The sequence below is a fragment of the Rousettus aegyptiacus genome, unplaced genomic scaffold, assembly GCF_014176215.1.
Source record: "Rousettus aegyptiacus isolate mRouAeg1 unplaced genomic scaffold, mRouAeg1.p scaffold_m13_p_2, whole genome shotgun sequence".
NCBI lineage: Eukaryota > Metazoa > Chordata > Mammalia > Chiroptera > Pteropodidae > Rousettus > Rousettus aegyptiacus.
Genome location: NW_023416295.1, coordinates 114,519,836 through 114,536,788, shown reverse-complemented (window position 1 = coordinate 114,536,788; position 16,953 = coordinate 114,519,836). Strand labels below are relative to the sequence as shown.

The 16,953-nt window shown below is 30.9% G+C and overlaps 1 protein-coding gene across 6 annotated transcripts in view; it reads left to right on the top strand.

The window, feature by feature from the left end:
• Positions 1–16,953, top strand: part of TRHDE (thyrotropin releasing hormone degrading enzyme) — a 328,473-nt gene that overhangs the window by 241,776 nt on the left and 69,744 nt on the right. For all 6 annotated transcript variants that reach the window (XM_036238037.1, XM_036238036.1, XM_036238038.1 and 3 more), the window contains 3 exons: positions 6,333–6,398; positions 7,039–7,226; positions 12,709–12,797. In XM_036238037.1, the coding sequence (XP_036093930.1) occupies positions 6,333–6,398; positions 7,039–7,226; positions 12,709–12,797 (343 nt within the window). The remainder of the gene's footprint in view (positions 1–6,332; positions 6,399–7,038; positions 7,227–12,708; positions 12,798–16,953) is intronic.

Here is a 16,953-nt window from a genome sequence, read left to right as displayed (position 1 = left end):
AAAAGCTGGATAATCAGGAAACAAAGACAGGAAGGCTCTAATCCATACATACCTGCCTTTAATAATGTTAACAGTAAACAATACATTAGCAAGTATATATAATTTTAACAGTAAGTGAAAAAAATCTCACATGTTTCTGAGCATATGGGAAATTTAATCTGTCTTCATTGAGTCCCACTTATGTCATGCCCATTAACATGAGAATGTTTTAGGGAACATTTTCAGTCCAGAACATATGGTGAAGAGCCCTCTGTTCTCATCCACACTGATGTGCAGTGGTATTGGTTTCACGAAGTAGGTTGATGAGTGAATGGGAAAGAAAAAGTGAGATAGTACGTGTTGCTTGAGTGTTCAGTATGTATTTTGTTCAGATCTTGCCTTCCGGGTCATCTGAAGATTACTGTCTTTGCTGTTTTCATGCCAACTCAGGAAGGCTGTTTTGGCTGAGGAGCCTAATTAGCGCCTCCATTCCATTAGCAATTCATCAATGGTCTTGTTACCTTAGTGAGCTCTGAGTAAAACACAGCATTAGACTCCACAATTTGTGAGGCCCTCCAAGTCTCTTTCCTTTTCTAGATTTGGGTGAGGAAAGGATTCAAAGCTTTCCTCAAGTTTGAAGAAGTTTCGGTCACCGTTATTTTTTAGCATTTTTACTTTTTAAAAAATTTCATATATTTTTTCCTTCAAGTTATTTTATATAATTTCTTTTCTTTGGGCATCTAGAACATTCTGCTTTTCTTAGAGGTAGAGTTGAGGAAGATATTGACTCTAGACTTTTTTCTTTTTAAAATCACTAAAGTTTCTTGGATTCTATGTGTGGCAGTTATTTTTCTAAGTGCTTCACTTGTTTCATGTCATTTGCTGCATACATTCTTTTCAACTACTGTACTACCTGCTTTTTCCAGTTGAAGAAATTAAGGTTTAGGAAAAATAGATACCTTTTACCCAAGATTATATGGCTGATAAAGATCAGCCTGAAATCTTTAGTTTTTCTGAACATACACATCACTTTTTTCTCAACCAAGTTGCATTTTCTTCCCAACTCATCACTGGCGGCGAGGACTGAGGAGAAAAGGAGTGGAAGTGGGAAACTTCGTGTACATTGCCTGTAGTCGGTGGGCACCTTGATTTACAAAAGGCAGTGTATTTTACCAGCTAGGATATAATTTATCTATTTTGTGACTTCTGGTCAAAGCCCTTTACCAGGGCATTTGGAAAAAGCAATTCAAAAATGTCAGTTTTACCAATAGATTCATTTTATGTTTCAGTAATATTTCAAACTAGCAGCAGAAGTGAGAGGTGGAAATATTTTAGTACCTGTAGGGACCTACATTCACACTATTTTGCTGACAGGTGTAGGATCATACCAAGTTGTTCCAGGATGGAGTACAAATTTGACAGTGACAATAATTGCACCTCTGATGACACTTTTGCATACTGCGGCATTGACGCCATGATCTGTAATTACTAAATAAGAGATATGTAAAAACAAAACTGATGTGAGAATACGTCATTGTCTAGAATTTAAGACCAACAAAAAATTCTTTCACGTGCTAGCAGGTAGTTTTGATTTAAAATTTTCTGATTATCTGGTGTATTTAGCAAACTCTTAAGAAAATCTGATTTTACAAAATTGATACTCATTAGGTGGAGTAATGGATTTTTACAACATGCAAAATAATTTTTGTTCCTAGAGAAATATCTGAATACTCATACCTAAGTAAACAACTTGTAAAAGTAAATTCAGGTTAAATACACATTTTGTAAGTCAAAATCAAAATGACATGCAAACAACGAGATAACTGACATTTCAACTACTGTTGTTCTATTTATTCAAATAACTTTCCACCTCTTTTTAATTTTTTTCTTGTGTCTGGTGACCATAAACTAGTCTACCTCAAAATATTTGGTAATGGTTTCTATGTTACTGGATTTTCTCTTTGGACACTTGTTATAATTTGATAATAAAGATTGAATAATTATTTATATCTTTTCCTCCGTGGTTCTTACCTAATAGAATTAAAATGTAAACATTCTTTTATTTTGCATAATGCTTTTTCAATGCTTTGCTACTCATTTTTACTTAATCTCATAATCTCCAAATAGTCTTCATGTATTAATTAAAATAACATCTTGATCTGTAGTTTAGCTTTCTTGTGTTCTAGTTGTTCATCTGTTGTTGTTTTATTCTCCTTGCTTCTATTTCTCAAGGTCAGGAAATGTAGAAAACATCCTCTGAAGTGCATGGGTCAGGCTTCAAATGGGTTTTCTTCAATCCTTGTGTGACATTGCTGTGATCTGGTAGCTTTTAATCTGCTTTTGTTTTTGTCCATGAATCTCTTTAAGATCACACCTTACTATAATAATGCACACACTTAGAAATATTTAATTTTAGAGCTTGTTGTTCCCAGGAGCTTTGTTTAAGACACACATTTTGCATGGTTTTATTTTTTGTTGTTACTCATATGCACTCTTGTCTGTGTAGTTTTCACACCTTTTCCTTCAACTTTCTTGCTTGTCTTTCTTTTTTCTTTAAGTATCCACCTCCACCGACTCACCCTCCATGCCTACGGTTCATAACACAATAAAAGACTGGTAGATTTATTAAATAGAACTGGGTGTTCTTTGTTTTTCATTTTGTATAAATTGTGAGAAATAATTTCCATTTTTTTCTTTCTGAGGTTAACAAAAAAATTTTAAATGTCTTTATTTGTTTTGTTTATATTACCTGTTAGTGTTGTATAAGTGAGGGTTTGTGGTTGCAAGCAACAGAAACAAACTCTGACTAGTTAAGTAGAAAAGGAATTTATTAGCGGAATGTAACGTAGCCCTTGGAATCATTAAGAAAGCTGAAGAATCAGGCTTAGAATACAGATAATAGGAGCTAAGAGAGATTCCAAAATTAAGAACCTAGTCAAGCTTGTGCCACAGGAGTGGCTGGTTCAGTTGCTACCATTACCATCGTTACTTGTGGAACCTTATTGTCACTGTCATAGGAAATAATCTTTCAACGATTCCTGCTTCTTGGCACTGATCCTGTAGGTTTCACAGTCCTGGGATAAAGTACCCACTTGTCTGAGGCCAGGGCATATGTCCATGCTGTAGCCAGAAAGAGTAGAGAGGAGGTATATAGAATTCGTTCCTTCCTTTTCAAGTGGAAGGCAGATCCCTCGCTTTTCTCCAAGATTCCATTGTGAGTTATTGCCCCCACATAAAAGTGGTGTTTAAACACTGGAAAGCCAAAGGAATGATAAGCACTCACTACAAATTTTTTGAGGTACAGTTATTTTTAGCAGAAAGGAACAATATTTCAAATCCCTGCTGCAATCTTCTTGTCACACAGTCAGAAAAATCAATGCCCAAATTTACTTGACATTTCCCAGACTAGTCTTACAAATGAAAGTGATCTTACTTCCAAGTGTCACCGAGGTCCAGACTTGCATCTTCTGTCTCATTGGAGAAAACTGTTGGTGGTCTACCCATAAACTAGTCTCCCCTTCTTTCTTATTAACCAAATTCTGATTTTGTTCGGGTTCTCACCCTCTTCTACACAACCACATACATCACAGGACTGGGTCCTGCCTTGTGCAATACTAACACAGTTCTCCCTAAAGCTTCATTAACACACTTGGGCTAGAGCACGTAATGCAGTTCTGACAAATGGAAAATATGGGGAGTTTGATGCAGCATTTGAGGGGAAGTTTTCCTGATTCTTAAAAAAGAGATTCTCAGAAAGTAATTCTGTCTTTTTCCTCTGTGTCATGTCATGTTGGAATGTAATGCTTGGCATTGCTATAGCCATCTATTCTGTACTTCATGTATCAGAATACACTTTTGCTTAATAGGCTTTTAACTTTTAGTCAATTTACATTGTTGGTTATGTTCCTTAAGAATATTCTGGTGGTCATCTTCATTTTATTCTTTTCAACAACTCTGCTATTTCTGAAGTATTTTTTTTAGAGAACCCACAATTCTTTTTTACAGTTTAATATTAAAACCTGCTTTATATCATTATGTCAAATCTGGCTTTCATACACTTAAATATAAACAAATTTCTATTTTGGATTCATAATGCCAGCCATTTCTATACTCATTGTAGTTTTGAAAGGAACTTAAAATTTTATTTAATCATGTACCAAATGTTTGAATTCATCTTGCCAAGTGGTTATTGTACTAAGATCTCTACAATTTCAGTCACAGAAACCTTCCTTCACAAATCGCATCTCAGTATTTGCAGTTGTTCTCAATAACCTTTCTCCAACACTGTTTCCCCAGCACCTAGCAAGCTGGCACATGCAAAGTACACCATACATTTTATGCAATGAATGAATAAATAAAGGATTTTTTTCTTTTTCTTTGTAGAATTATAGGAAACTTAAAGAATAACAAACATGGTTTGTTTGTCTGTTATTCTTTAAGTTTCTCGTAATTCTACAAAGAGAAAGCAAAATTTCCTTAGTTCAAAATATGTATATTTTTGTGCAAGAGGAAGGTTAACATAACCAATGAAAATGTTTGGGCCTTTTTAAAAAAAAAAAAAAAATGTTGGTGTATGTAGAATTCCAATAGCATGCAAAAATTGGGACTGATGGAAGCCCAGAAAGATATGCCATTGCTCTGAGTACTGAGGTGGGCAAGTTGGAGCTGCTTCCTTAGCCTGCATAATCACCATTTCAACCTGCTTGAAATGTGAATTTGTACTTCATTCTGAATTGTGGAGGGAACTAAGAATTTGAGTTGTTGATAAATATTGGGCCAAGGTCAACTCATATTATTAACAATTTGACTTTTACGATCTTTCTGTGAAGAGAAATGTGTTGTTATGTATTAGACCTTTTGAAGTCCATGTAGAACTCCTTTTTTCTCTCTTTTGGATTATCCCAGCAGCACTATCCATAAACACAAACCAATAATAAATAATTCTAATTTTAATACTTTTTTTATAGCATCACTAAAATAAACTCAAATTTATGTTCCATAATTTCCAATGTCCCCAAATTTCTTTATTTAAGTGCTAAAAAAGTATAAAAGACAATTCTGACAATTAAATCTGAGATAATTTATTTGAATCCAGATCCCTGGGTTCTAACTGCAAATACCTTACATGGCCTGACAAAAATCAAAATTGGGATTCAGATTGGTCATTTGGGGTTGTCTTTTTTCCATAAAGTTATTCATAACACCTGATGACCATGATGTATTTGTGGTTGCTAAGCTAGTGCTGGGCATCACATCTCTAGAAGTCTGATTCAATAAAGGCTGCCATTTGCTGGGCTGTGTGAGTTGCCAACAAAGCTGAATCTGTCACAGGTGCTATAATTTGTATTTCAGAAAATTTGCTTTCCCAACTTTAATTATCCCCAAAGTATTCCACTTTACACAAGTTCCGAAAGGAGTCAGCATTTTTTTTTTTAGTTTCAGTACTGTGATGTAAATTAGGATCTTGTCTACTACCTACATGTTAAAAGATGATGGAATTTCAAATGAAGAAAAGGACTCTGCTTTATAATATAAAACACTATCTTCTATTCATTTGTCTACTTTGAATTCTGAAAAAAATAATGCCAAGTAGCCATAACTAAATAGCACATTCACAGTGATATAAACCATGCTTCACAGAAAGAAGCAGACATGAATCAGATAGAAAGTATGTAGGTTTAGCTACTCGTGATTGATTTTAAAACGAGAAATGGGAAGTCCTAAGCCCAAAAATATTAAATAAATTTAGGATTGACTTTTTTCATTGCATATTAATATGTTTCAAACTTATGGAAATAAATATGTATCACTTTTGAGTTAGTCAGGCTGTCCTTTACAGAAAGACTAGGGAACTAGATGGGTTGTGGAGATAGTCATCACTATTTTGGCAAAGCAATCCCTTTTCACATCGCATATATCAGTCAATCATTTATTGTTTCATTCCATAAAACAAAAATTTTTTTTCAACACTTCAAAATGCAAGTCTGTTTAGAAAGTTTTGCCTAATATATTTCACTGCAGAGACAGTTTCATCAAAATTGCCCAAGATTAACTTGCTAAATTAGAGGAAGATCTTTGACCTTGGAAATCAATCCATAAGGAGTGATTATGGCTAAGAAAATAATTTTAAGAGATTAATAATTTCCAAGAGATTGTTGATGACTTAATTAAGAAATATGCTATAGTTAAATCTTTTTGGAACATTTTTAAATGAAATTCTTTATCTTTCTGTATGTATTTTTGTGTTAATTCAATTCCAACAAATGGAAATGGTTAATTGAATTGAGAAATAAATGTGTTTACTGGAAATTGCTTAGCCTTTGAATTGTAATTATAATTTTCCTTCTTTGTAGGATTATTTAACTATTCATAAGTATGGCAATGCTGCTAGAAATGACCTCTGGAATACACTATCAGAGGTAAAGTATAAGAAGCTCAAATGCCAAAACCTTTTCTTGATTATTCAAATTGAGTTTATAAATGAGTAATAACTATTATTGACACTGACAGTTTGCTTTTGCTTTTTATACTTTTCTTCTTCTCATATTGCTTTTTCTTATTTTACTTTTGATATATCACAATTATGTTTTAAAGATAATGGGGGTTTAAAATTAAACTATGAATAGTAGTAAAAAATATCTAGCCTACTTTCAACATGACAATACTTCTGAAATATAATTTTAATATGATATCAAATATTCATGTTAAAGAGATAAATATTAACATTTTAAAGACTTTTTTGTATGTGAATAACAAATGTTTAAATTTGATACTAGACATATTGGGAATAGTTAATGCCATAAGTACTTGCTTTAACAGTAAAATATGCTTTATCTTTCATTAAATTAAAACTTTAATGTTAATAAAGCTTTTTAGATGTAACGTATGCATATAGATTAACATAAGGCAAGAAGATTACTTTTACTAACACGTGAGCGTCACCGATTTTAAATGTTTCATATTCGATACATCATATAGGTAAAACTGAAAATGGTTGAATGTTAATTATGTTTACAATTCATGTTTATAAAACTAATTTATACAATTTTGTTTATAAAGGCTTTAAAAAAGAATGGAAAATTTATAAATGTACAAGAAGTAATGGATCAATGGACACTCCAGATGGGTTATCCTGTTATCACTATCTTGGGAAATACAACAGCAGAAAATTGGATAATAATCACCCAGCAACATTTTATTTATGACATTAGAACTAAAACTAAAGCACCTGCACTTCAGAATAACAGGTACAACTCTTTTTTTTACTTGAAAACTTACTTTTATTCTTATGCTTCACTTTGCATTTTCATGTTTTAAAAAGTGTTGATATCACAAACCTGAAATGTTTCAAGCGAAATATAGTTTCTATTTCTTTATCTACATATGGCATTTCTTTAATTACATATGGTATTTTCATTTTGATTCCTCTTTTACTTCCATTTTCAGATAGTTTAACCATCAAGATGATAGCACACCTAAATTATTTTGTCTAGGAAAACATAATTTAAATTATCATGATGATTTAAGAAGATCATATGTGATTATTTACTTTTCCCTGTAAATGTTTGTTGAATGCAAGAAAATTAAGATGCATTGAAGTAAATTGAATGGAATTGAATAAACTGTGATTTATAAAATAGAAGAAAACAGAAATTAACAACCCAGAAAGACTAATTAAAACAAACAAACAAACAAAATACAACTAAATACTGTCTGAGCCAAAGGAACATAAACTAGATTCATTCCAAAATGAATTCCAAGTATTAATGCCACTTAGTGTTGAAATATGGTTTCTTGCCTCATTTTTAGTGTTTAAAACTACTAAAAAGACAATGCGTAGAATTTTGATTTGTTGATACTTTAACTTACTTTTGATACTCTTATTTAATTACTGATAATTCAGCACCACATGTTTCTTTTCTACTTTATGTTTTCTTAGTGTTTTGTGTCTTATTAAAGGCTGAGATAGTAGACCTTTTATCATTCAATTTCATTTTTTATTAGGTCCCCTGATAAGAGTGACAGGAAGGAATGGAGGTAAAAATTAATAAATAAAATGAGGTATTTAGATTAGATTGATCATGCCATCTCTTATTACCTTGAAATACTAGGAGTAACTTTATCACCCACCAACATCTAAGAGATGTGAAGTATGCATTAAGTTTTCTCTGTTATCGCTAAGAGGAGTGGAAATAGTTTCTAAGGAGCCTAGCTCCAAGATGGGCTATAGGTAGAAGTGATTGAGAAATTCATTAATGTTTTCTGCTGACTAAATTTGGAATCTCATTTAGGAAGGCATTGTCTTAAATCTCCTGTCGCAATTGTTTGCACCTACTGGAATACATATTACTTTGCCACACTGATGGGACCTGACTCTGTTAACACTTCTTTTTTATTAAATTTTTAAAATTTATTGGAGTGACATTGGTCAATAAAATTATATAGGTTTCAAGAGTACAACTCAATAATACATCATCTGTATATCGCATTGTCCCAAGTCAAGTCTCCTTTTATTACCACATGTTTGACCCCCTTTACCCTCTTCTACCACCCCCATCTCACTTTCCCTCTGGTAATCATCATATGTTGTCAGTGTCTATGAGTTTTTGTTTGTTTTTCATCTTATTTGTTCATTTGTTGCTTTCAGTTTTATATTCCACATTTGAGTGGAATCATATGGCTCTTGACTTTTTCCGTCTGAGTTATTTTGCTTAGCATATTCTCAAGATCCGTCCATGTTGTCCATCTGTCAACACTTCTTCTCCCAGCCTGGATTCTCCGCAGCTACCAAATGCTGCTTCTGATTGTCCACGATCTGGCTCCAGGCTAAACTTCATTAGACATAAACCCTGGCCTTGCCAGGAAGTACATAAAAATTACTTGACTGTGGCAAAGTTAAAGAGATTCAGCTATGCCTTTGAGAATGATTGATCTGATACAAGCGTCACTGATGCAGAAAAACATAAAGGACACGCAGATGACAGAACAAATTTTGAACAAAAATACTGTCAACTATGGCACTCATCAGATGTATCAGCCAGCCACAAGTCTGACTCTTTAAGTGAAAATTTTCTTCCAGACAATATAACTATATGAAACATTTATAGAGCTTTGCTTTTGCTGGAGTTATAAAACTCGTATAGATGATTTCGAATGCTGAGAACTTGGTATATAAAATATTAAGAGTAAGATAATACATGGCATCCTATTAATCTCGAAAATTATTTTGTCTATTTTGAAATAATAGAACTTACAGTTGAAAATTTAGTATTCAGATTTATATTATCGATCATTTAACTTACTATAACATTGCATTCAAAGCTTTAATATCAATTCTAACTGCCCTTTATATATTGTTTTCCTAGATCTTTATTATACAATGCAAATAGTTGATGTAGTAAAACATAATTTCAGTCTCTGCCAGAAATCCTGTGAATTGTGGATATTTTTAGAACCAGTATAATCAATTCTGTTTTGAATTTTGCAGAGAACCCTCGAATATCACTACAACATGTGTAGAACACTTTTAATTTACATAGTAGTTATATTTTTGTGTGTAGTAGCTATATTACAGCACAGAAATGAAAGATCTTTACATAACCAATAATTACATAAAATTAGCTAATATGTAAAAGTTAATGAAATATTTGCCAGAATTTTGGTATTTGAGAAGTTATAAATTTATATAGCTTTTTTCCTTTATAAAGTTAATACATTGCAATGTTAAGTAATGTCTCCTCATACACTTCTCAGAGTCCTGTGCTACAGAGAATCGTATTTATCACCACAGTCATATTTTCCTTTTGTTATTGACCTGATAACAGCCACTTCTGAACAGTTTTTCATGGCATCTACACTAATTTTTCACTAATATTAGTACCATTGTTTAAAAAGAATTTCTCACTCAAGATAAATATGTATTCTTTTCTACATTAACATGAGTAGAATAAACACTACTTTATTATAAAAACGTGAATTACTGATGAAGAGGTAGTCCCAGGAACTACTAAAGAAAAAATATCTTGGGGGACCTTTTCAAATGCAATTTTTTTGTTTTTGTTATTTTCTGCTTAGAATGAAATGACTAAAATTTAAGTTAAGCAGCTGAGCTACAATCAAATTTTGCAAGTACTTTTTTATAGTCTCTTTTTAAACATAATTCACTAATGTCTTAGATTTCTTTATGGCATACCACACAGAGTTCTTCGCTCAACAATATTTAGTGTCCTTCAGTCTTTCAAGTTGTAATTATAAAACAACTAATTAACAACTTTTCCTTGATTTTAAAATGAAATTTGTGAAAAGACTAAATACTTGTTTGAAAAGTTATAAAAAATAACATATACTATTGATAGTACAGCAATTCAGAAATTAATACATTTTCAGATATGCTTAGTAATTTGTAATTTTTATTTTGATTTTGTCTTTGTTACAAAGTGTAAATTTTGGTCATGGGCTTGTATAAGTGTGTACATACATATATATACATACATACACACAGACACATGGAATAGAGTACAAAAACATTCTTATGAAAAATATAGATGTCTATTTAAAAGCTTTTTTTTTTTTTTTTTTGCACCTGAACAGTTATGCAATACAATGTCTGCTATTTAGAAAGTTTCCTGTATGCATATGGAATTTATTGTAAGCAACATGAAAATGTTAAGATGAATTTCTCTTTCTTGTACTTTAGAGAATTTTGCTAAAATTCAAATATACCAATTTTTATTATAATTTCTAGTTTTATTACTTAGAAGGATACAGTTTAAGTACCTGCAAATTATGTTTGTTTATATTAGGGGCAAATAATGTTACGCACACATTTTATGGCCATGCTATAGAAAAGACACATTTATTCTTGAGGACTTTAAAAGTCTTCAATTTTATATATTTTTTGCCCTTCAGCTGAGACTTATTTGACTTCATAAGTTAGTTGACCCAACTGAAAATGGGGATTATGTACCAAAAAGTCAGGTTCATAAAGTTAAACTCTGTTTTACCTATAGATGATTTGGTCTCTTTTATTTTACTTCAATCCAATTCAATAACAATTTATGAAATGCTGACCATTTCTAGGCTTTTGCAAGATCTCAGGTATACAAAAATGTGCTCAGACTTTAAATTAAGAATCAAATCCAGAGTCAGGTGTTGTCGTTTCTTAACTAATTATTCTAATTAATTTAAAAAGTTTATTTTTTTAAGGGAACAACTGTTAAAGAAATATATTGATTCTCTGCATTTTTCTCACAGTAAATCCATTATTGAATATTTGTGGTAAATTCTTAACATTATGTTAGGAGCTTGGAGATTTTTGTTAAAGAGCTTACTAACTTCTACCTAAAAAAATCAATATATGTTTGGCTACTATAGATTACTTATTTCCTGACCAATTCAGTGGAATCCACTGAAGTATAGCATTGTGTTTCCACATAGCTGGCACTCAGAAATGTTCCTCTGATTTAGTACAGCATATAATTTTAAAAGTTAGAACCTTAAACATATTTCGACTTTCCATATTGTCAATAGCAGTTGATAAAAAGTTATGCATTTCTTTCAATCTTCCATTTGAATTTTTTACTATTACTGATTTGTATTTATTGTGAATGGGAAACATAAAAGGATAAAATAATCAAATTCCACACAACAGATTTAGAGAAGATGCCCGGCCCTCCCACCCCACAAAAGACATTCATTATGTTTTTAGTTGCATAACCTTAGACATGTTTCCTGAAAAAATTCTTAATTCTCCACTTATTCTTACACTTATGGAGGAGTTCACACAGTATTTCTTTTTACTTTTGAAATCATAAATATTTTTCCCATACTGGATATTGTTAGCTGTCCCTGTAATTAATGGTGCAATGATAGGTCAGAATAATCTGGTTATATTTTCAGGAAGGAAACAATACGTGGTCATTTAATTTATTGTAATACCATCAGCATATCCTGGGCTGCTCATCTAAGATTAAATTGATATTACTCCATAGACAAGTATAGACCTCAATTCTTATTCTATAAAATGTCAAATTCTAGAATATGTTTCTCTTTAGTATCTGAGACTCATGATGATCCCTGCTTGGTGATAGATAATTTTACGCATCAATTTGGAAATTCTATTCCAGAAAACAGAGCATTAAGTGTGTCCCACAGTGTTCCTTGTATTGATCTGGATTTTAGGGAGATCTGATTAATTTTACTTTTCAGTTATTCTGCTTAGCTGAGTAACTTTAGGTATGCTGTATCAAACTTTCTGTAAAAATATGATAATAGTATCTTTTAGAATAGTTAGAAAGATAAATAAGGAGAATATTGAAATGTAAATGAATAAAACCACTGAAATGTCTATTAATCTAATATAGAAAGAAGTAGAAAAGAGTTATTTTTAGACTTTAATCAATATATGGTGTGGCTCAGATTTATAGATTTTAGCTACTTTTTATTCCTAATGCAAAATGCAAATGTTTTTTTCCTCAAGATAAATTGTTTTGTTTGCAGTTCCCCTTTTGAATTGAAATAAACACTCTTAGAGGCCAAGTCTGCTTAGTGGCATTGAAAAATTGAATGCATCTTCTCGACTTATTTTCTACTTTTATGACTGGGGAATTTTTTCTTTTTCTTTTTTTTATACTAAAGAGAATAATAAAAATCACAAAGAAGGTGCATAGTACATGTTTGTTTATTTGTTATAACCATTTTTATTATTGAAGCTTCTCTTTTATTTTGCAGTTACCTGTGGCAGATTCCATTAACTATTGTGGTAGGAAATAGAAGCCATGTGTCTTCAGAAGCAATTATTTGGGTGTCTAACAAATCAGGTAAAATATATATTCTCCCCTGAGGAATCATTTGGTTTCAGATAATTATTTAGCTGGTTTCGGCTGTTATAAAAATGTGAATAAGACAAATTAAAAGAGATTATAGAGAAATGAAAATCACTTCTACAAAATTAAGCATAATTTAAGGTAAGTTCTATAGAATTTAATTTTAATCGGCCTATATAATTATTAAATTTATTTGTCTTTGATTGTAAAGAGAAAATGTAAAATTAACTATTTGTAGCAATAATTTTAGCTGTTTTAAACTAGATCATTTTAATAATCCCAAATCAAATTAAATTATAATCATAACTCCCACTAGAACAGTATACCAAATACTGAAACACAGGCCACATTTTTACTTCCATTTTGCTGCTCTCTTCTCTTTACCAGATTGGCTCTTTAAAGAATGAGCGAAGCAATATTCTTCACAAAATTAGATAATTATGAGGCCAGACGGGAGGGGTCTTGATAGCTCATCAAACCATCCCTAGGTAGTGTCAAATCTCAAGGAGTAAGAAAGATGAGATTGTATTCTGTTTCTGAATATCTTCAAATAAGATAATGACCTGTTTCAATTTACTGTCAGAAAGCTATTTCTTGAATCCAATCTAAATCTTTTATGCTAGATGTGAAACAGGTCTTTTTTATTTCTGTGTTTCATTAATTGAAAAAAAGCCAATTACCGTTTTATATAACATTTAATTTAGATTTAGATGGTGTATGTCCACATTTAATTTTTTTAACTCCTTTCTTATCTTCTACTAATTGATGTTATTTTGCTATTTTATAGGCATCATTTTATTTTAAATAACTGCGTATCTTTTTTTGAAATAAGGTGAGATATAAGTAAATAAATAACATCAATATCGTTTATTCTCCTCAGTCTTGTTATTATAAGGGAGATGTAAGTGCTCAAAATACATATACATATATATATGTATACAAAATACATATATATATAAGAAGATGTTCTCACAACAGAATCTAATCTGTTTACCAGAGATATAAACACTTGTATTTCCAGCTGAATTTCTATTCAAATATTCATGCTATTATATTTTAACACATAATCACATATTATGAATATATGTGCTTTCATTTATATATATCGTGTATAAAACATTCACGTGTAATGTGGCGATTCATTGAAATGGTTACTTTAAAACTTATTGTTATTTCTCTTTTTAAATTGTTTATTATAATCTATTCTTTCCAGTTCTTGGAGTTAGTATTTTATATATTGATTCTGAATTTACAATTATGTATTATTTTCTTTATACTTCTCTTTTACCTCCATGTAGTTGTTTTATTTATCTACAGAGTTTGTTATGAAATGATGAGTGAAATAGTGAGTCGTTATTGAAATGATCCAACTATAAAAATGAAGTCATACTTTCGTAGGATTGCTAGGAACATGAAATAGAACAGTGTTCAAAGTAAAGTAAAACATTTCTCATTAGAAGGCAGAATGTAAATGAGAAAAGTAGAGGAACACAAAGATACTGATCAAACATCAGAACTAGCCCAAGCTTCACTTTTAGACAATGCAGGGATTCAGAGTGAGTCAGATTCTTTTTGGATGCTTTTCCCAGGTCCATTTTCTCTAAATCCCTACTTATTTGCATGCTGTTATTCATAGTGTCCTCTTATTCCACATAAAGTGTCCAGAATAGTGTCACAACTTTTTTTGACTAGTAGCCACAGGTGGCTGTATTTAAGAAGTTGTTTTCATTTACAATCTTCCAGTACTAATCAGGAATAACAACAACATGGTATTTTAAACCATATATTTGCCTAAAATATTACTTATGTTAATATACATGGTTGTTATGCACAGCTACATAGTTTGAGTTGCGATTAACTCTGGGAGATACTATTTACAGACATATTAATAGCACAATCCCTCATCCCAAAGTTGTGCAGTATTCAACCTACAGAATACAATGTGCCTTTTTCCATGAAATCACAGTAGAGTCTTCTGGTTGATAAAAGATTGTCTCACTTAAAATATGGAAGATTTTGCATACCAATGCCCATACCAAATAAATATTTATTGGAAACTTTATAAATACATAAATCTTGAAGAAGTTTCTAAGAGGGCCCTAAAAAAAAGGTAGCCTATTTTCTCTGTTCAGTCTCATTTTAACTGTATTTAGTTTTGTCTTGAAATTCTTTATCCTGATGATGAAAAGAACTGACATAAGGCAGAGATTATATATTTCAATTCTTTTTTTCAAAATGTAGCAACTAATATCAATGAAATATGTTTATCCATAAAAATATAAAAAATATTCTGGTTGATTTTTATCAACGTATGTAAAAAGTGAATATTTTAATTAAACGATCAAAGGTTTTATAATTTCTCATTATTAGTAATATAGATTTTATCCTCAAGATACTAAGGCGAAGTCATTTGTGAATAATATAGAATATAAATTTGATTTGAATTGTCATATACTCTTGACACTTTAACATTTAAAACTTTATGATGAATATGTAATTCCAAGTTCAAGCATAGATCACTTTACCTTAAAATAGTTTTAAAACCAATTTTTTAAGTTATTGAAAGCAGGTAAAAGGATTTATCTCTTTTATTTTTACTTTAAAATACTGAGAATGGAAACATTTATAAATGTAGTAGCTTGCATGTTGACCGGCTATAAGTTAATTGCAGTGGAAAGGAGTAAATTTAATGCCAAATGTTAGAAAAGAAAAGATTTTTAAAAAACATTAGTGCTGAAAATTAGAAGTAAACATTAAAAATAAAAATTGTTTAGTGCTTTCCTTAAGCATCGGTTCACTTGAAACTCACAAGATTTAAAGTATTATTTTTACCTCCAATTTACCAATGGAAAAATTAAGGCTTATAAAATAATGACCAAAATATTTTAGAAGCTTGGTTTTCTCTTCTAAATTTATTGCCTCTGCCCACTCCCCTCAAACTTCCCCTTCCCACATACACACAATGATTCAGAGAAATTTTAATACTTTAGTAACTTTCTTTGCAGATGGGTCAGTTATTCAGCATCTTGCCAGAGAATACACACATATGGTTCTTTGCAGATGCTACAGAGCATTATCTAATTTGATTCTCACAAGTGTCCAGTGAGAAAAATCAGTATGTGTTATTACACCTGAGTTTGTTTCATATCGTTACCCTATTATCTGGGTTGACTTTTTGTGTTAAATTCTTATGGTTCTGCAAACATCCCGCTGTTAAATAAAAAGGCCTAATCTCCTTTCTCTTTATTCCAAAAGAAAGTATAGAATATAAAAACAAAATATTATATAAGTGCCAGCTACTTGGTACTTTGATATAGTCTAAGTCTTGTGCCATTTTGGATACATTATAAATACCATTTTAATTAGTATTATTAACACTAGAAATATAACTTTAATATTTTTTATTATGGTACTCATCACATACTATACCTCAGTAGGCCACTGGAAAAGATCTCTTTAAAATTCATTGCTTGCCATTAGTTAATTTGAAGAACATTTTAGAGATGTAATTAACTAGAATGAAAAGATATTTAAAATCTATTACAAAATATTTTAGGAAATTGTTTCTCCAAAGATTTCATTTATAACAAAGGCATAAAAATATTCATGAACAGCAATAACTTTCAGGTTTTAGTTAGCAATTTAACAATAGCACACTCAGTATTTCAATTTTAATTTTTCTTCAGTGAATTCAGACATGATTAATTAAAATCTCTCTTTATAAGATTATTTTAGTTTTTAAAAATACTATATTTTTAATTATTTGTTTTTATTTTTACATCTATAAAATTGGTGACATTCCAAAACTTCACAGAAACTGTATGGTAAACACATTAAAATTTTTTAAAATCTGGAAAATACAAAGTATCAGAAACTTGGGAAGCTATTAATGTTTTAGAGCATTATAGGATAGGTTTATTTTTCTAAGTACCATGGATTAAGCTGGGTTAAATCTCCAACTAAGAAAAATAGCCCCTTCTTCCAATCACAGAACTGAAAGAGACCTTAAATGCCATTACTTGGCTCTTAGGTTATAGGTAAGGAAATTGTTAACCAAAGAGAATCAATGGCTGAAGTTCAAACATTTATGTACAGGAAAACTGGAACAAGAATTCAACTTTCCTACTCCTGTTCTAATTCTTGTTTTCAA